The sequence below is a fragment of the Tursiops truncatus genome, chromosome Y, assembly GCF_011762595.2.
Source record: "Tursiops truncatus isolate mTurTru1 chromosome Y, mTurTru1.mat.Y, whole genome shotgun sequence".
Taxonomy (NCBI): domain Eukaryota; kingdom Metazoa; phylum Chordata; class Mammalia; order Artiodactyla; family Delphinidae; genus Tursiops; species Tursiops truncatus.
Genome location: NC_133428.1, coordinates 5,751,148 through 5,773,201, shown reverse-complemented (window position 1 = coordinate 5,773,201; position 22,054 = coordinate 5,751,148). Strand labels below are relative to the sequence as shown.

At 49.3% G+C, this 22,054-nt stretch overlaps 1 protein-coding gene across 1 annotated transcript in view; it reads right to left on the bottom strand.

Annotated features, from left to right (window-relative positions):
- Positions 1 to 4,946: 4,946 nt before the first annotated feature.
- LOC117310570 (polyprenol dehydrogenase-like) overlaps positions 4,947 to 22,054 on the bottom strand; it is a 192,986-nt gene continuing 175,878 nt past the window's right edge. Inside the window, exon 7 of the mRNA XM_033850271.2 lies at positions 4,947 to 5,414. Coding sequence (XP_033706162.1) covers positions 5,217 to 5,414 — 198 coding nt within the window. The 3' untranslated portion in view covers positions 4,947 to 5,216. The remainder of the gene's footprint in view (positions 5,415 to 22,054) is intronic.

The window sequence follows — 22,054 nt, the reverse complement described above, 5'->3', positions numbered from 1 at the left end:
AGCTTCGCCCAGGGACTGCAGCATCTTTCAGGGGCCAGCAAGCTTGTTCTCAAAGTGACAGAGGATGTCGGACTGGCCAGGACTCTTCCTGCATCCTCATCCTGAGTCTGTACCTGGGAACCAACTTTGTGATGCTGCTAAGAGTAGCTGGCACTTGTGTACTATGACCTCAAGCCGTAAAGGGCTCTCTAGTGATGTGCAAATGCTCCAAGGTTGGGATCTTCTTGGAAGTCAAGATCCTGCTCTGCCATCCTGGCTGTCCGGAAATATTAGACAAGGCATGTCTCCATCTTGGTTTGAACATACAAAGTAATTCTAGTTCTGAAACACATCAGTCAGGGCTGTAGGGCTTAGCAGAACATCTGAGCAGCTCTGGGAGGGGCTGGCGCCCAGGGCTGGAAGCTTCAATCTGCATTTGCCTGGCCCAGAGGGTCTCAAACTTGCCTGAACAAGAGGATGGCTTGAGGAGGTCTAATGAATGCTGGTGCCCAGAGGAACGAACTTGGGGATTCTGCTGATGGTGGAGCTGAGCATTAGTGGTTTTCAGAGGCTTCCCCAGTGTGCAGCCAAAACCCACTAGCCTTACTGGATCTCGGGGAGAGGTCTTCACCATCCATGAAAGGTAGGTTTGAGCGCATCAGTGGCCGGATGGAGGGTGTGCTGGGGGTGGGGGGGTCCTTATTGGGTGCAGACTTGCTCCTCTTTCTTGAGGTTGGAAGGAATGTGAGCAGAGAGGGCTACCGCATTTGCAGTTCCAGGGCAAAATGAAAATGTGGGTCCTTGTTCACGCTTCAAGAATTTCAATATGGCGGCCATAGGGCATTAAGCCAATAGGCGTCCTTATGAGCCCAGGGTCCCGTGTAGTGACATGGGTCACTCGCCCAGGAAAGCGGCCTTGGGTACATATAGAAGAAGCCGTGACCTCCGTGGTTTTCCAGTTCACCAGAAAAGGAATGGATGTTTCCTGAGTTTCCAAGTATCCAGTTCATGTACCACGCAGTGGATTGAATATTTTCTACCAAAAAGATATGACCACGTCCTAAACCCTGTTACCTGTGGATATGACTTTGTCTGCAAAAGGCTCTTGACAGATGTAACTAATGAAGGATCTTGAGATGAAGAGATCATTCTTGATTATCCGGATGGAAGTGAAGGGTCTGAGATGAGGTCCTCCTGGAGGAGGGTGGCCCTACATCCAATGACACTGTCCTTATAAGACACAGAAGAGGAGAGACACAGACACAGAGAAGAAGCCACATGCAGACACAGGCAGCGATGGGAGGGATGCGGCCACAAGCCCAGGGACGCCTGGAGCCCCCAGAAGCTGGAAGAGGCGGGAAGGATCCTCCCCGGGAGCGTCTGGAGGGAGCACAGCTCTGGGACATCTTGACCTCAGACATCTGGTCTCCAGGACCGGGGGCTGGATGAATTTCTGTTCTTTTCAGACTCCCAGTTTGTGGTCCTGTGTTACAGCCGCCCAGGACACTCTTACACACGACATAATAGTGAGCTGTTTGAATAAGCAGGGTCTTCCACTGGGACCATGCGCCCCCATCTTCACACAGTGATCTGAGCCACGGGCCACCAGGACCCACAAATCGTCTTGTGGCTTCACACCGTAATCATCACCTCCCCTGCAACTGTGATGAAGGGGGACAGGAATCTCTGACCCTCTGGCAGCTCTCTTCCTCGTCCTGGTCCATGGTCCCCGGGAGCCTCCTTGTCACCCTATGGTTCTCCCGGGAAGGGTGTCAGGATGTTTCTTATCCGAGCGGACGTCCTGCAGAGTCTGCGCACCTGCAGAAGGGGCCCTGGTTTGTTCCTCTCAGGCCACCACATGAACAGTCCCAGACGCTGCGGTCTCAGCTCTGCCAACCACAGCAGGATGCAGGCGAGGAGGTAAGGACTCAAACATACACGTCCTGGTCTCCTGTCCTTTTACACCACCGTCTCCTGGTTGCACGACACAGAACTCATAACATCTTGTTCATCTGTAAGGAAAACATGGTCTCTGGGGTTAGACACCCCTGAGGTTCCCACCTAAGGGCCAGCAGGAACTCGAAACTGGGTGAGACACCGAGTCTTTCTGAGGCTAAATGCCCACCCATACGACAGGACTTACAAGGCTCCACGTGGCACACAGGGGTCAAAACCCAAGGTCAACAAAGTACGGGCCTCGGATAAATCTGACCTCCCCCCTTTTCTGTAAATAAAGGTTTATTAGAACACAGCCACACATGTTAGCGTAGCGTGTGTAGATGCTTGTGCATCATATGGAAGAGTTGAGCAGTTGTAATAGATCATAAAGCCCTAAAATATGAAGATATTTATTAACTGGTCCTATATATAAAAAGTTTGCTGACCCGGAAACCCTCTTTCTTTCTTTCTTTCTTTCCTTCCTCCCTCCCTCCCTTCCTTCCTTCTTTCTTTCTTTCTTCTTTCTTTCTTTTTCTTTCTATCTATCTATCTATCTATCTACTTACCTACCTACCTACCTACCTATCTATCTAGTGTAGTGTGAACCCCACTCTGGAAGAGCTGCTGGTTGTTTTTCCAACGCATGAATGTGCTGGGGGCTGACATCAGGTTTGGGGCCTCAGCGGGATTTTGCCAATTGAGGGAATGCATGGTTAGCTGACCAGTGGTCCCTGGTCTTGAAATTCAGGGTGCAGTCTGGCAGGAAACACACAGAGTCCTTTTGCTAGCATTCTAAATGTCTGATCTCTCCATGTTGGAATTTGAGAACCCAAGAGCCATTCTCAGAGAGAGGATTGAGCCTTCCTTGCCTGACTGGTGGGTGAAGCAGGGCGGGCCCGGATGCCCAGGCAAAGGTCCACTAAGCTGCTAGAGATGTTCACATGTGTCAACAACTGTATGAGTTTCTTGTAACAAATTACCATCAAGGTGCTGGTATCTTAAAGCAACTGAAATTTATTCTCTCTCAGTTCTGAAGATGTGGGGCTGAGCTCCCTGAAGAGGCTCCAGGGGAGGGTCCTTCCTGCCTCTTCCAGCTTCTGGGGGCTCCAGGCGTCCCTGGACTTGTGGCCGCATCCCTCCCATCCCTGACTCTGTGGTCACATGACCCCCTCCCTCTTCTGTAATCAGTTCTCCCTCTCCCTGTTTCCAATCAGCAACCTTGTGAGTACATTCGCCCTACCTGGATAAGCTAGGATGGTGTCCTCAACTTAAGACCTTAATGACATCTGCGATGATTCTTTTCCCAATAGGAACACGTTTGCAGGTTTCAGGGGTTAGGATGTGGACATGTATCTTGAGAAGCCACCATTCAAGCCACTACAGAGGGAACTGGATGAAACCAGGATGGTCCCACCACTGACCTGTTTCCAAGGCATAGAGGGCGGCCGTCACGCTGCTGAAAGATGAGGTGTCTGCAGACTCTGGAAGGTCCACGATGAAACTAGTTCAGGAAGAGCCTGACACTGCGATGGGCACCCAAATCCAGGGAAGCACGGGGCATTCGACATGATTGCTGTTATTACATTAGTATCGTGGTCTGAAGTAGAATCCAAGCCCTGCACACGTCTCCAGGAGAGGAACATGCCTGTGTTAACAGACGATGAAATGAAGAAGCAGATACCAGAAGAGAGGCTTTATGTGACCACTGAAGGGCAAGTGGGCAGCAAAGCTGCCATTCTTAGACTAAGGCCCTAAAAAATGGTGGGGGAACGTGCAGACCAGCAAACCCTGTGCAGCTGAATCCCATGATTGGTTTAGTCCAGGCCCCGTGCCCGTCCCTGTCCTACAGACCCCACAGTGACAGGTGTCCAGGCCCCATCCTACAGACCCCATGGTGACAGGTGTCCAGGCCCCGTCCCTGTGCCACAGACCCCATGGTGACAGGTGTCCAGGCCCCATCCTACAGATGCCCATGGTGACAGGTGTCCAGGCCCCATCCTACAGATGCCCATGGTGACAGGTGTCCAGGCCCCGTCCCACAGACCCCATGGTGACAGGTGTCCAGGCCCCATCCTACAGACCCCACGGTGACAGGTGTCCAGGCTCCATCCTACAGACCCCACGGTGACAGGTGTCCAGGCCCCATCCTACAAATGCCCATGGTGACAGGTGTCCAGGCCCCATCCCAAAGACCCCATGGTGACAGGTGTCCAGGCCCCATCCCACAGACCCCATGGTGACAAGTGTCCAGGTTCCATCCCACAGACCCCATGGTGACAGGTGTCCAGGTTCCATCCTACAGATGCCCATGGTGACAGGTGTCCAGGCCCCATCCCACAGACCCCATGGTGACAGGTGTCCAGGTTCCATCCTACAGATGCCCATGGTGACAGGTGTCCAGGCCCCATCCCACAGACCCCATGGTGACAGGTGTCCAGGTTCCATCCTACAGATGCCCATGGTGACAGGTGTCCAGGCCCCATCCCTGTCCTACAGACCCCATGGTGACAGGTGTCCAGGCCCCGTCCCACAGACCCCCATGGTGACAGGTGTCCAGGCCCCCTCCTACAGACCCCATGGTGACAGGGTCCAGGCCCCAACCCTGTCCCACAGACCCCACGGTGACAGGTGTCCAGGCCCCCTTTCTTACCCCATGTCCTAGAGAATTCCCTACCCCTCTGTTGAGGGTCTTTCCATGAGTCACAGGGTGAGAGCCCTGATAGATGCCCTAATGGCGGCAGGAAGCTCCTAGGACCTGGTCCCCCTAAAGATGGTGGGGCAGAGGGTTAGGGTGGTCACATGACCCTTGATCAACAGACTAAGGAAGGCTCACGTCTCTCCCTTTCCAGGACCCACAAATCAGAACCGCACCTCTGGCACAAATTGCGAGTGAGAGAACAGGGGACACAGGACACCCTCAAAGCCACCAGCGCCCAAGAGTCCCAGGCCCCCTTGAAAGTGTTCGTTTCACCCAGATGTTTCTACCCCAGGGTCCTCGGCGCCTCTGTGCTAAGCAAGAACACCGCCTGCATGGCTGGCAGGGTTTAATGACTCAGGGCACCCGGTACAACTGGACACATTGGGGATCACGAGATTCATGGCTGAGGGCCAGCTGCTTGGGGTCGCACTCAGCATTCCTCTTCTCCTCAAGTTCCAGCCCAGGGCAAGGAAGCCGACGGGAGACGCTGGGGAGACAGAGCCCCAAGGGCGGGGGATGTGAACGACGCAGACACGTGGTCCAGCACAGACACACCCGCGCATGCCTGGCAGATCACGGTCTCCTCGGCGGGTGGCTAACCCTAGAAGACCTCCTGGGTCACGTCGGCGATGCCCGTCATCTGGCAACTTCTGGCCCACAGCTGTCGCTGAAGCTCCAGGTCGTACGTGACCCCCAGAGACTTGGTCTCTTTCTCGTTGTAAAGATAGCAGCCCCCACGGCCTTCCAGCGCTGGGGTGACCGCCGCGTAGATGGAGGTCCGGGCTCCCTCATCCGGGGTCTGCAGGGAGAAGGAAAGAAGAACAGAGGTCAATTTTCAGAGCAGAGACACGGGGGTCGCCATGCTCACAGACACTGTGGGTGAGACAGCACCTCCGACCTTCTTCCATGGACTCAGGCGCAAAGCCGGGCCGGACAGGCTGGGGCAGCCCAGCCTCCATGGGTGCAGGAAGTGGGCTGTACTTCCACATTGGGTTAATCCATTTCGATAGATGCGTATGAAGACCCCAGTGTAAATACTCAGGTCTCCAACTCTTTTCTAAAAAGTTTATTTTTATTGAAGTAGAGTTGTTTACAACGTGGTATTCGTTTCTGCTGTCTGGCCAACGCCTGATGAAACCGAAATGCTTCCTCGTTGGCTCAGAGCAGATGACGGTTCCGCCTCTGTGTTGAACGCACGACATTTAGCAATTTGAGGTGGAAACGTCGAGACGGCAGAAAGGTTCTTGGTTTCCATGCAGTGAGGAGAGTTACAGCAGGAGAACTGTAAGTTCAAGAAAAAGCTTGAAAGGCTGAGAAGAGATTGAGAAAAGTGGACCTCGGGCAGTAGGAGGGAAGGACGAAGGTTTGAACACCAGACACCCTGTGTTTTGGGTTGGGAGCTGGTCCCTGGGCACGGTCAGTGGATTAGAAGAAGACGTGGGGTGGTGGGGTGTATATATATAACTGTGTGTGTGTGTGTGTGTGTGTGTGTGTGTGTGTGTGTGTGTGTGTGTGTGTGTGTGTGTGTGTGTGTGTGTGTGTGTGTGTGTGTGTGTGTGTGTGTGTGTGTGTGTGTGATGGAGTATTACTCAGCCATGGAAAAGAATGACATAATGCCATTTGCAGCAACATGGATGGACCTGGAGATTATCGTACTAAGTGAGGTCAGACAAAGACAAATACCATATGACATCACTTACATGCAGAGTCTAAAAAGTAATACAAATGAACTTATTTATGAAACACAAACAGATTCACAAACAGAAAACAGAGCTACAGATACCAAAAGGGGAAACGGGGGCAGGGATAAATTAGGAGTTTGGGACTAACAGACACACACTATTATATGTAAAGGTCCTACTGTACAGCACAGGGAACTATATTCAAAATCTTGTAAGAACCTGTCATGGAAAAGAATCAGAAAAAGAACATAGATATATATATAAAACTGAATCACTTTTCTGTACACCTGAAACACTGTAAATCAACTATAATTTTTTAAAAACTGCAAAAAAAAAAAAAAAAAAGAACCGGTGGATTAAAAGAACGAGGCAGAGAAGTTCAAGGGATTAGACCTTGTGGGAAGTGAGGGGCTTTGGGGCTACGATTCAGTGTCCAGAAACCTACATAATCCCCTCATGTTACTGTCATGACGATGACTTGTCAGGAGCTCATCGCATGTAACACACGTTTGGAAATCCGCTCAACACGCCTAGCCCTGGTCCTTCTCGTGTGCCTCTAAGAGTGTCCCATTGTGGGACCCTCAGGTACACACGCAGGCCAGGAAACAACCCCACGGTCACGTCTTTCTGGATTCAGACGTGCTCAAAAGGGCCATCTCGGAAGTCGTGATGACAAATGTCCCCCGGCACTTATAATCGGGCTGGAGAAGGTTAAAAAGAGAAGCGCAGGGCAAAGCTTCCTTTACTCCACGGAGCCACCTGACAGGCAGAGAAGCCGCGACTTTGAAGGTATTGTCTGGAAGACCAACACCTCCCCGTGTGATCTCCCAAGAGGGCTGTGTACCCACCTGCCAAAAACACTGGACATGACAAAGATGGGAAACTGCGGAGGGCAGCCGGGTTAACTGTTCCTTTGATGTTACCGGGTCCCATACTCAAGGAAGCAAGATCCTGGGACCCTACGGTCAAGACATGAGTTGACGAAGACAATCTGAAACATATGGGCGTCTCCCAGGAGGAGCCTGTAGGTTTGCAAGAAAGTCCGCAGAGGGGAACACGCATTACTGGAAAGCCTGTGTTCTCATGTGCTGGGACGGGGTGGGAAGGGGTGGCCATGGGGTCAGGAGGGGTCAGGGGTCATGCCTCTTCAGGAAAAAACATTCATTTCACTGTAGCAACAAGCTCCTTTAGACAGGATTCTACTACTTTTTTATGGAGATAAAGTTATACAATGTTATATGTCAGTTATAAAGTATAAAGCATATTGATCTGACACGCAGTCTTATGAAGACTCCTAAGTGTTTGGGGGTTTTTTCCCCAAGTGCTGATAGGGGTTTTTTCATCTTATTTTAGTTGCAGTTTCCAACTTTTAGAAACGCGTAGGTCACCTATTCCAGCAGCCCCAAGTCTCATCCTTGTCAATTCGTCAGTGTTGCTCCGATGCTTTCTCACATCCGGTTTTCTGTATATGCCATTCTTTTCAGATGTATTAAACAAAAAATCCTCCAAGAAAAAAGGATTTACTCATTTAAATAGGAGACGCTGCCTGCACGTCGCATGTGCCCTGAGTCTGTTTTCTGGGAACGGATGTTGGATTTACCTGTCTTCCTGGGGCGGTGGCTAGGACCAGGGTTCTGTTTCCACCTCAACTGTGATTCGATTCTGGTGCTGTCCACCCAGAGGTGGCAAAGCCTGTGCGTGTTTATGGCCTCGGTTCTCCTTAACGGCGCTCACCACACGTCTCTGGGGTCCTCCTGCACTCCGGACCCACTGACTAGAGGTCCTGGGGTACCCAGGACCCCCGCAGGGCTGAGGATTTCCAGGAACGACTCACAGAATCCAAGACGGCATCTCCTCGTGATTCCACTTTTGTGATAAAATCCAGACCGGGCACAGCCACGTGTAGAGCGTGGACCGCAGGGTGAGAGCCGGGAGGGTCCCACACATACATTTTCCAGGTGATTTTCCCTTATACGTTATCACAAGACAGAGGAACTGCTCTTCCCTTCAGTGGTGTCTGAGACGTTCTTCTTAGGATGGACTTACACCTCCTTGGCCAACAGATCCTTCAATCGGCTCCTGGGACGAGCTTGCTTCGTAAGTCAACCGTTCTCCAGGCTGAGGATTCAGGGGTCCATGCCCAGAAACCCCCTGCCGTGCTTCACCCCCAGAGTGAGTCACCTCCATCAGAAACACCTGCTTTGTTGCAGCTGCAGGCTCCCCCGCTCCTGGGATTTCCCTGGGACGTGTCCAGCCCTCTCTAGAGGCTGCTTCTTTTGGGTCCTCCAGCGGGCCTTATCTGGGGGTCCATTTCCCCCACACGTTGAAAGTCCTCTTGTCTGGGTAACAGTGCTTGTGGTCCGCATGTCCAACTAAGACACAAGGATGGCAGTTCCAGAAGGTACTGCCTGTGGTGTGCCGGACATGAGCGTGGGATGCCCAAAGGGCACGGCACTGGGCCCAAAATTCAGCTACTGTCAGGAGACGGGATTACAATGGAAATCTGTTGATCATCCTGTTTCTGAAGGAAAGGGACTTCGAAGCACAGACATATACCCCCGTGCACACACAGTCACACGCACTCACACATTTACACCCATACACACACACATTCACTTGCACACACATATATACACCCATTCACACACCCATTCACATGCACACACATACCCCCATGCATACAGTCACATGCATACACACATATACCCCCATGCACACACACATATATATCCATCCACACATTCACATGCACACACATATACCCCCACGCACACACACATTCACATGCACACACACGCATTTACATGCACACGTTCACATGCAAAAACACATACCTCCATGCACACATTCACATGCACACACATATACCCCCATGCATAGTCACGTGCACACACATATACACCCATCCACAGTCACATGCACTCACACATATACACACACACATTCACATGCACACGTTCACATGCAAACACACATACCTCCATGCACACATTCACATGCACACACATATACCCCCATGCATAGTCACATGCACACACATATACACCCATCCACACACTCACATGCACACACACATATACCCATGCACACATGCATTCACATGCACACACACACCCATGCACACATATACACCCACCCACACACCCATCCACACACATATACCCCCATGCACAGTCACATGCACACACATACACCCATACACAGTCACATGCACACATACATATACACCCATACACACACATTCACATGCACAATCACATGCACACACATCCACATGCACACATATACCCCCATGCACACAGTCACATGCACACATTCACATGCACACACATATACTGCCATGCACACACATTCATAGGCACACACACATACCCTCATGCACACATTCACACACACATGCATTCACATGCACACACATATACACCCATGCACACAAATACACTTACACGCATGTACACACACTCACCCAGGTGGCCCTGCCCAGCCAGGTAGTTGTCTGACATAGAAAAGGACAGGGGGAAAAAAAAGAGCTGTTCTTCATGCTCGTGCATCTCACGGAGAATTAATCTCATCCACTTATCCCACTTAAACACATGATAGATGCTGGGCTAAATACAGCCACCCCCGAGCATCTGCAGACATTTCCAAGCCCTGGGCAGATGATAAAGATAGAAGAAATGAGACTTCATTTGTACTTTTTAATTCCTAAATGTTTTGGCAGCTCCCGAAACGGACGGCTTTACGCATTTCTTCTTCCCGACATCCGATGTCACTGTCCTAACCCTCACCCATCAGGGTGATGACACATCACGCCTGAGTGAAAGGAAGGAAGTCTGGTAGACGCTGAGATGCACACGTGTGTATAAGCAGGTCACATGCACAACACACACTCCCTCCCACGCCCAACGTTAACTTTGGGACGTTTAGCTACATCCTCTGGAGGAGGGAGTGGCACCAAAGAACTGCGGGTCCCAGGACCAGGGTTCAATTTCTGCATCACCTCTCGTGACCCAGGAGACCTTGCTAAAGCCACCACTCTCCGTTAGCCTCAGCTTCCTCACCCAGATGCCAGGTGTTTGTGTGGGTGTCCAGCCCCTGATGCTCAGGTTCTGCCACATAGACCTGAGACCAGCAACGTCCATGGCGGGTGGGAGATGCTTCTTAAACAGGTGTCCAGTGAATGCATACGTCCTGCTATGGATGGAATGTGTGCAACCCCCGAGTTCATACACTGAAGCTCTTATCCCCGATGGGGTGCTATTAGGAGATGGAGCCTTTGGGAGGGGATTAGGGTTAGATGAGGTCATGAGGGTGGGGCCCCCAGGATGGGATTTAGTGTCCTTAAAAGCAAAGAAGATACCCCAGAGCTCCCTCTCCACCACGTGAGGACACGGCAAGAAGGCGGCATCTGTAAGCCAGGAAGACAGCCTCGCCAGGGACTAATCTGCCCACACCGTAATCTCAGACTCCCAGCCTCCGAAACCTGGAGAAACAAATGTCTGTTGTTTAAGCTGCCCAGTCTGCAGTGTTCTACTGGGGCAGCCTGAGCTGATGACTACATGTCCCAACTCTATATTTAAACGAGGATGTCTTCAGGTTATCTAAAAAGCATGAAGAGGAAATAACCAGCACCCCTTCCCCCAAATCCTTTTGAGCTAGAACCCAACAGACAAAAGAGGTCATGGTACTGGTCCAAGCAGCTTCGGTGGGGGCAGCAGAAACTCCTGCAGCACTTACGTGTGCCAGGCGCTGCCCTGAACACCACGAGGGAATCCTTCTGAAGCATCCCCCACCCCCATTCCTAATGATGCCTTCGAAACACGTCTCGGAAATATCCCCGTGGCACCCAGGCTGTGCCGGATATTGGAAAACACTTCGTAAATGTTGGCACATTTAACCTGTATCCCAACACCACGACGTGCACACAAATACAGCCTCTAATTTACAGAGGAGGACATGCAGGGATTTTTTAACATATTAAAAACGATTCAGTTTTATGAATGAACACATATTCAATTCACAGTTCATCGTCTAAATAATGCATTTCAAAAATCCGCTGCAGGATCCTTGATCAAAATAAAGATGACAAGCGTTCGGGAAACATCCTTATTCTGATGATACCGTGGACCTGAGGACGGTACCTCCTACGATTTTTAAAATGAAGGCTGTACCTCCCAGGTACACCTGCTGCAGCTCCCAGCACAACTGGATTACCTGTCCCCGTTCACTTGTCATTGATAGGAGCTCTTCCAAGCACGAGGAAGTATGTTTCCTGGGTGCCATGGGCTGGGAAATGAGAGTCGGATTCTGAATAGATAACAAGATGCTCTAAACAGTGGTCCCTCTGGGATAAACAACATCTCCCATTTTACCTGCAGCTTAAAAAAAAAAAACTGAGATCCTCTTGGAGACTTGTAAGAAAGCAGAGATGTCTCAAATGTGAAGCCAAACCCCGGCAGCAAACAGGGTGGCTTTTATCAGAGGCTTCGGAATCCCTGAAGGACAGACGCACGCCGGGGGCCTGGGGCGCAGGGCTGGGGAGACACTGCGTATTTACAGCTGAAGTTTTTCTCTGCATGAAGCCAAAAAGCCAAGAGAGATCATTTAGATAAGAGCCCCCGCGCCCCTGGAGCGGAAAACCAGCAGAGGTGATGGGTCGAGGGCTGGGTGCAAGCGCACAAAAACTAAATAAATAAAATAAAGCGAAGGAAAGAGAGCAGAGGGTGGGGTTCACACGGTGCGTAACAGAGCCGTGAGCTGTGTGCGGTGAGAGGGGAACACGAACGCCTTATAACTACGTAATTATCCAGGGCTTTACAGTGTTGCAAATGCTTTCCCACGTATTATGTCAGCAATGCTCACAACAGTCTTAGGAGATGGTATTATCCAGAATTAACAAATTACGAAAATGAGGGGCAGAGAGGACGGAGGGGAGGTGCTGCACGGAACGGCCAGGTCTTGCTTCTTCCAGAGACTCCAACCCTCCCCATCTTCCTCATCAGTCATGATGGGTGCGTCACCCACACCCACGGCCTCGTGGGTCACCTCCCTTCCTGCCTGCATGTTTGCAACCACAAATTCCACCTGCTCCTCTGAGCTGCACACAGACGCTCAGAGCAGCCCAGCTGGCACCCAGAGGTAGAGACCCTACGGACACACCTCAGGGTCAATCATCCTTCCATCCCCACCTGCCAGTTCCCCCATTTCCTGGACAGCCACCACCATGCACCCGACTTCCCTGAGTCAGAAACCCCAAATGACCCGAGTCTTTCTTGGTTCACTTTCCACGGGCAAGCAGTCAAGACGGCTGACTTGGTCTCTAGAATCATTTTCAAAATGAACTCCTTCTGCCCCTCTGCACCGGCCTCTAACCAGACCCCAGGTCCATCCCACCACGCCCTCCAGTCCACGGGCTGCTCTGTAGGCTGGGTGCATCTGATCCTACAACATCGCTGTTTTGGGGTTTTTTTTTGAAGTATAGTTGATTTACAATGCTGTGCTAATTTCTGCTGCACAGCAAAGTGACTCAGTTATACACACAGACACTTTCTTTTTTCATATTCTTTTCCATGATGGTTTATCACAGGATAGAGAAGAGTTCCCTGTGCTCTACAGTAGGACCTTGTTGTTTATCCATTCTATATATAATAGTTTGCATCTGCTAATCCCAAACTCCCACCCATCCCTCCCCCATCTCCCCTCCCCCTTGGCAACCACAACTGTGTTCTCTGTGTCTGTGAGTCTGTTTCTGTTGGGTAGATAAGTTCATTTGTGCCATATTTTAGATTCCACATGTGAGATCACATGGTATGTGTCTTTCTCTGTGTGACTGACTTCACTCAGTAGGATCATCTCCAGGTCCATCCATGTTGCTGCAAGTGGCATTATTCTGTTCATTTTTATGGCTGAGTAATATTCCACTGTGTACATGTACCACATCTTCTCTATCCACTCCTCTGTTGATGGACATTTAGGTTGTTTCCATGTCTTGGCTATTGTAAACAGTGCTGCTATGAACACTGGGGTGCACGTATCTTTTTGAATTAGAGTTTTGTCTGGATATATGTCCAGGAGTGGGATTGCTAGATCATATGGTAGCTTTATTTTTAGTTTTCTGAGGAATCTCCATACTGTTTTCCATAGTGGCTACACCAACTTACATTCCTCCCAACAGTGTAGGAGGGCTCCCTTCTTCTCCACACCCTCTCCAGCATTTGTTATTTGTAGACTTTTTAACGATGGCCATTCTGACCAGTGTGAGGTGATACCTCACTGTAGTATCGATTTGCATTTCTCTAATAATTAGTGATGTTGAGCATCTTTTCGTGTGCCTACTGGCCACCTGTAATAACACCACTATTGACATCTGTTATCGGGCGTCCTGGGAGGAGGTCCAGACCCAACATCTAAGACACTCATTGGGGCTGGGACCAGTTGTCCTGGGGAGAATGGAGATGGGGGTAGCTCACACCGTTTGTGGGGATCTGGGGTTCTGATGAGGGACCCAGCAGACAAGGGAGAAATGACAGTATGGCCACCCTCATCTTGAGCTATCTCTGCATCACTGATGGTCCCAGCCTGGTTCAGGCTCCTTGGACCTTAGCCCAGCCTTCAACCCCCTCCAAGGGCTGCACCTTTCGTGTCCTGCGTCCACTGCAAGGGCAGATCATTGACACCGTCCTCCTCCTTTCAGCACTCATGAAGATTGCTGCGGAAGGGAGTACCCACTGCCTGGTACGATGTTGGGACATACCTCCCGATGCCCTAGTAACTGTCTTCACAGCTCTGTGCAGAGAGATGTCACGAGTCTGAAGGACATCACACCCTAACTCCCTGCTCCATGCCTCCTAGGGAATCCCATCTGAGGTGATGTGATCTTTTTTTTTCCTAAGGTGTATAGAAAATGGGAGACGTTATTTATCCCAGAGGGAGCACTGTTTAGAGCACCTTCCTGTCTATTCAGAATCCAATATGCATCTCCCAGCACACGGCACCCAGGAAACACACTCCATCATGCCTGGTGCGTGACGTGCACCATCCTCAGATCACGGTATCGGAAGGACAAGGATGTTTCTCGAAAGCTTGTCACCTTTGCTTCGATCAAGGACCCTACAGTGGATTTCTGAGAGACTTTATTTAGACTATACTATAAACTGTGAATTTTAATATATGTTCATTCATAAAACCGAATCGTTTCTAATGTTAAAAAAAAAAAATCCCTCCACGTTCCCCTTGGTAAACTGGGGGCAGGATTCGTGCCCGCCCCGTGGTCTTGGAATACAGATTAAACACGCCGATGTTTACAAAGTGCTGTGCGACATCCAGCATGTCGTGGGCGTCATCTGGGTGTTTCTAAGACGTGCGTCAAAGCCACCATCAGGATGGGAGGGGCTGATGCTTCAAGAAGGACTCCCTCGTGGCGTCCGGGGCAGCATCCGGCACAGGTAGGTGACGCAGGCGCCCACCTGAGAGGTGAGTCTTATCAACGTGCCCCAGAAGGGCAGGATCTGAAGGCAAGGAGCTTAAAAAGCCACAAGGTGATGGTCTGGACACTTGAGATCTAAGGAGAGAGGGCAGTGTCTGAATTTCCTCTGGGGGCTCTTGGGAACTATCACAAAATCATGGCTCAAAACAGCACAAAGGTATCATCTTCTTCCAATTCTAAGAGGTCGGGAGCATACCGTGGATCTGGGCGAAAATCCAGGTGTGGGCAGCGCTGTACTCCTTCTGGAGGTGTCGTGGGGAGAGTGTTTCCTTGCCTCTTTCAGCTCTGAGAGGCCACTGCATCCCCTGGCCCGTGGTCCTCTGTTCCACCTTCAAAGCCAGGAAGCCATGACCTCTGCTTCTGCCGTCACTTCTCCCTCTCTGACCCTCAGCCCCCCAACCTCTCTTATGAGGACCGCTGTGATGACCTTGGGCTTCCCCTGGGTCACCAGCATCTTCGGCGAGAGGCTGACCTCCAAGGAGCCTGGAGTCATGGATGGCGGGTCCCTAGGACATGATGGAATGTCAACTGGGGGTGTCACATGTCTTAAGCTGCTGGGACAGCGTGCTTGTACCTGGATGCTTGGTCCCCGACAACGGAGCAGCTCAGGACGCAGAGGTGAGACAGAAGGCTCCCTGGACGTGTGTCCCTGAGGTGCTTAACCAGGCCTCTCAGCCGCTGAGTGCATCCATCCGAGAACCAGACTTTCCGATCCGTCTTCACTGGACAGATTTCGATGCACGGTGAAGGGAACCAACCACGGCCAGCCATATATGTTATCCTGACAAGGGCACACTGCACAGGGGAGACGTGATCGTTTGTAATTGGAGACCTGCTAAAGGGAATTTCAAAGGGCTTATTGGACAGGAGCCCCGACCAGGGGACCAGAGGCAGTCAGCATTGAAAACCGTGGTACGATTTTTTCGTGGTACGCGTTGACCTTGAGGGGGTGGGGGGAGGCAGCCAGGATGACACCCCCAAATGCAAGGGCCCGACGGCCTCTGGGAGATGCAGGTTTTCTGTATCGGAGCTAGATTTGATTTATGACGCTACTGACTGCTTCCTAGACGCCTGAAGGGCACTCACTCCCTCTGAAGACCTTCCCTGACCCTACGGCACAGACAAATGGAATGGTCTTGACTTGCTTGTAGAAAGAACCAATTAAGCCTCTCATCTTTATGAATGTATCAGCCTGCTGGGTTGTTTCAAGGTACTAACTGGTTTACCCAGGGGACCGGCTCTGAATTTGGAATCAAGTCCACGGCTTTTGATAACGTGTAGAATAGAGGTTTCGGAGTGATAGAAAAGAATGCCATTAAATGACATAAAGGGACATAAAGACACATAAATCCTCTAGACCCCCTCCCCCAGCCCCCCAGGGACTGAGGGCACACCCTTGAAGACTTCACACAATGCATGCACACACACGTACGTGTAACGAAATAATACGTATAATGATGACATACAATCATCATTACAAAGGTGACATCAGAGCCTGCCACTGTCCTACAACATTTTTCTTTTTACAACTCACATCACTTTTGCTTTATTACCATGGTAACAAATAGGCTTCCGCTACGGAATGCTACAGTTTCCATAATTTCCTCTCTTATATATAAAAGCACCATTACTCAGTGCCCTGTGGTTGCACATTTTAAACCCAAATGTGCATGTGATGATCAAAAGATTTTTAACAAATGATTCGCAGGTGCAAGCTTCACCTCAACGTTGGACCACAAAGAAAGAACACCACGTACTCTCTCGGGATGTACAGGGATTCCTGGAGGAATAGGGAGTATGTCTAAGCGTGGATGTTTTGCTAGCGAAAGAACGTAGAATTTGAAAAATTTTAACATCCTTTGCTTGAGAATTGAGAGACTAAAAGGTGAGCTGAGAAAAAGCAAACTGAAAAGAGTTAATGAAGGTCTAAACGGAGCCCAGGGGAGTAGCTGACTTCATTCAACTGGAATCAGGAGCATTCCCGAGCTGGAGGAAAGAGATTTAGTAAAAACACATCAAGTCTAACACTGGAAACAGACGATTCTATCGATAGGAGGATGCTGCCGGAACTAACCACAGAAGAGGAAGAAGCCCTCAACCAAGCAACAAGCATGGAAGGCATTTTGAAAGCTGACTTAGAATTCCTTTTCTGAAAACTCCCAAACCCTGAGAGTTTTCAAAGGGAATCGTTCCACTTTTCAAAAGCTTCTCATGACAATTAGACTATTCCGAAGCAAAGGGGGCAGGAAATAGAAAGCTTCTTAATTCTCTCTCTTTTCTTTCTTTCTTTCTTTTTTTTTTTTAAACAAATCATCAAAACTTTACCATCCACACTTGTCAAAAAACAGCACAGAAAGGGGATCTCCAGCTCCAGGATAAATATCACTAAGCAAGTGCGCAGTGAAGTCGCTGGGGAACAGAATCCCACAGAATGAGGCTCCACGACGGTCAGAATCATTCGAGAAATAAAGACCACCCCTTCTAGGGAATGTACTGACCCACACCACCCACATAAGGGAGGAAAGGAAACTAAAATGCAGTCCCCTCTCTAGGTCAGAGCCAGCCAGCTTTGTCTGCAAACGGCCAGATAAGAAATGCTTTTGACTTCTGTGGGCTTTTCGGTTTCTGTTGTAACTTCTCAACTCTGCCTTTGTAACACGAAAGCAGCCACGTGTGCCAATAAAACTTTATTCTCAAAACCATGCAGCCGACCCACAGTTGTCTAACCCTGTGCCCCGTAGGTCAGGTCTTTATAAAATTAAACTGATACTTTATTTGTTAAAAAGTAAGATAGGAAGACTTCCCTGGTGGCGCAGTGGTTATGAATCTGCCTGCCAATGCAGGGGACACAGGTTCGAGCCCTGGTCCGGGAAGATCCCACCTGCCGCGGAGCAACTAAGCCCGTGAGCCACAACTACTGAGCCCGTGCGCCACAACTACTGAAGCCCGTGTGCCTAGAGCCCAAGCTCTGCCACAAGAGAAACCACCACAATGAGAAGCCCGCACACCACAACGAAGAGCAGCCCCCGCTCGCCGCAACTAAGAGAAAGCCCGCGCACAGCAACAAAGACCCAACGCAGCCAAACATAAATATATAAATTTCTCAAAAAAAAAGTAAGATAGGAATGATATACAACATAGCATACGATCAAGTATAATATACAAAGGATAATAGGTATAAGTATTCTTCAGAGAGAAACATTAGATGTTTTCCCTTCAAAATAACAAATTAGCTACCAGGACAAATGATACATGAGCTACTATTTAATTGCCTAGAGAGTAGATGGGGACATTTCCAAAAGCAGCACACAAAGGAGACAGTCTGATCCCTATATGCAGATTAAATAAGCATATGGCTAAAAAAAAAATTGAGATTGAAAATCTATTAGAAAGTAGAAGATGTCAGGGATGGAACTGGTAAAATCATGTTTTTGTCTATTCTTTTCTTGTTGTTTTTTTAAAATGAAATAGACATTTATTTTCTTTAACATTGTTTTCCTATATTTTGAAATTGTATTTTCCTGTTCCCACATACCATGAATCACAAAGCCATCACCACAGGCAGTACAGGCTCAGAGTATACTGAACATTGTCATCAGTGAGGCCATTATAATGGGATTCTTCTGATAATGGGATAGAAAGTTTGGAATCTCAATATTTCTTTTTTTATAAATTTATTCATTCATTCATTCATTTATTTTTGGCTGCATTGGGTCTTCGTTGCTGCACGCGGGCTTTCTCTAGTTGCCACGAGTGGGGGCTACTCTTCTTTGTGGTGCGCGGGCTTCTCATTGCAGTGGCTTCTCTTGTTGTGGAGCATGGGCTCTAGGCGCACAGGCTTCAGGAGCTGTGGCACGCGGGCTCAGTAGTTGTGGCTCACGGGCTCTAGAGCGCAGGCTCAGTAGTTGTGGTACACGGGCTAAGCTGCTCCGCGGCATGTGGGGTCTTCCCGGACCAGGACTCGAACCCGTGTCCCCTGCATTGCCAGGTGGATTCTGAACCACTGGGCCACCAGGGAAGCCCCGTACTTAACATATCAAAATTACTTGAGAAGGAATCATGTCCCTTGAATAAATAATCTTCCATATAACTATGTGCATCTAGGAAGTTATAAATCAACGTGCATTCCACAAATGATATATGCCACATACTCCATCTATATGTATGCATGTATATGTACGTGTGTGCAGATATACACACAGATATACATGTATCTATTTTTTTGTTTCTCCATTTTCAAAGTATTTTTCTCCTATGTTCCAATATCTTTGGTTATAACCATACAATATTACTTTCTTGTATGTTCTCGAAGCAGAAAATACAAAGGAAAAAGTATCGGCAACATACATAACCGATACAAATCAACAGCCAGAAAAAAGAACAGAGATGAATCCAAAACACAAAGGCTAAACACCCCCTAGAAACACGGGGAAGAGGCATTTCCCAGAAGCCAGCGTCCAGATGCCAAAGAATCCCACGGACACCGTTCACCCACAAGGATACTGCGGAAAATGCAAATGCAAATTAAAACACAGCAAACGCCATTTCCTGCTCCAGGACTGAAGAGCTCGGCAGTGGACCCAAGCTGGCAAAGACTGAAAAGTCCAACACTTAACGCATATGATGAAGATGTAAACCACTGGGAATTCTCAGTCCCTGGACTGTGCACTGGGAAAACCAAATGGAATTCCCAGGAAACGTGAACATGTGAGAAGCTTCTAGCCTTAAAATGTCACTGCCCGTGATATTCCCTAGAGAAAGTGAGATGCGGAGATCCATGGAGGACCCTTCATGGCAAAGCTGCGGTAACAGGAAAGAACCGGAAAGAACCCAAGTGTCCTTGACCCTGAGAATGGATCTGAACCATGATGTATGTGCAGGGGGACGACTTCACAGGGATGGAAAGCAATAACCTACTTCTACATGCATCAACATCGGCAGATCGCCGACATTTAATACTAAGTGCTTTGGGGTAAACTGTGACCCCTCAAAAGACATGTTGAAGCCCTAGTCCCTGAACAGGACTGTATTTGGAAATGCGGTCTTTGCAGCCATGAAGGTTCTGAGATGTGGTCCTCCTGGATGAGGTGGCCCTACATCCCAGGGTCCTTCTAAGAGACAGAACAGGAGAGACCCAGACACAGAGGAGAAGCCACGTGAAGACAAGAGGCAGAGACGGGAGGGACGCGGCCACGAGCCCAGGGACGCTGGAAGAGGCGGGAAGGACCCTCCCCTGGAGCCTCCGGAGGGAGCGCGGCCCTGGGACACCTTGACCTCAGACGTCTGGTCTCCAGGATGGGGGAGGGTGGATGTCTGTGGTTTTAATCCACCTGATTTGTGGTCATTTATGACAATGACCCCAGGAAACAAATTTATGGTGCAAAGAAAGTACATCACAGACATTACTCTACTCATGTCAGGATGAAAAAATGCAAACTTAAATTTCAGAGACACACCCACGTAATGAGAAACAGGAGAATGGGTAACACCACACCTGGGATAGGGGTTACGTCTCGGGGGAGGAAGGAATGTGCCTCTGGAGAAAAGCAGGGCGTGGCAGATGCTGTGATGACGTGTGCTCATTTATTATTGACTTTTAAATATTTTATTCTGATGTGTTCCGAGTTTGTAACATTTTTAATAAACCCTATTCAGAACCGAAACGAACATCAGCATTTCATGAAATAATTAGGAATAAATGCAATAAATATATGGGCATTTATGGAGAATTCATAAGGCACCTCTGAAAAGCTCTAAGATTTTGATCACCAGTTCCCAAGTGTGGCTTTTCCAAGACCAAAAAGCAATTCTGCGACTCCAGCTGGGTGTCCTACCATTCAACTCCATTCTGACACATCTACCTGGAGGTAGCCTCAGACCCCACAGGGGAAGGGCTCAGTCCCCCAGGACTACCCCTCCCTCTACCACAATTCCGACGCCAGGTGGTCACCTGTGCCTCGGACCAACCGGCTATAGATGGAAGGTTGCCATGACCCCTCCTGGGGTTCAGTTAATTTGCTAGAATGGCTCGCAGAAGTCAGGAGATATTTTACTCACTAGATCACTGGTTTATTATAATAGCAGATAACTCAGGAAAAGCCAGATGGGACAGATGCAGAGGGTGAGATCTGGGGCGGGGGCAGGGGACCCCCAAACCCTCTCCAGGTTGTCACTTTCCTGGTACCGCCACGTGTTCACGAACTAGGAAACTATTTGAACCCTGACCTTTGGGGGTTTCATGGAGGCTTCATGACACAGGCACCATTGATTAAATTATTGGCCATTGGTGATGGACTCAACCCCCAGCCCCTCTCCCCGTCCCGAGAGGTCAGGGGGTGGGAATGAAAATTCCAACCCTTTAGCTGCTGGTTGGTTTCCCTGGCAACCAGCTACCATCCTTGAGTGAGTTCCAAAGGGCACACCTCATGAACATAACAAGAGACACCTTTCAGGCTCTCAACACTTGGGAAACTCCAAGGGTTTTAGGAGCTCTGTGCCAGAAATGGGGACAAGGACCAAACACATATATTTCTTATTATAAAACACAGTATCGCAAGCATCGAGAAAGACGTGGTCAAACCCAGAAATGACCTATATTCAGACAGAGAGCAGCTCTGTCCGAAATCCTGAATTAAATCAAACATCCTCCCACCAAGGGGATCAATGTACACATGCAGCTGGTTCAGGTTACTGTATAGTATAAACTAACCCAATCCTGGAAAGCAACTATACACCAATAAAAAAAAAAATTCCCCCTCCCAAATTAAGTTTTCTTACGGTGATTATATCGGTTGTGAAAAGAGGAACACCACCAAAATGTACAAAACATGTGAGCAAATGATTGCACAGGAGACCCCCTCCTCCTACATGCTGCTTTTCTCGATTTGCAGAATCATCTAAAAGGTGGTCTGGAAAGATACTCAGTTCAGAGTCAGGAAAGGCAGGACAAGAGGGTGATAGTGTAGATAAGAGTAAATTCAGAACAGACGGAAGCAAGGGCAGGTTTCTAGGAAACCCCTTTAGTAAGCGTCACGCTTGGCGGTTTTAGTCATCGTCATGGTGTGCGGTCAGCAGAGAAGGATGGACCCTTGGACACAGGGCTCCCAGTTTGAACAGGAATGAGCACCTGGGGTCCTCCTACATCACCCCCTGCGGACATCACCTAGGCTAAGGATTCAGTTGTTGCCACAGGTAAAAATACTGGAGGGGAATTTCTAATCACGTCAGCCCAGAAACCATGAAAGTTCAACAAAAGAACAATTTACAACAAGG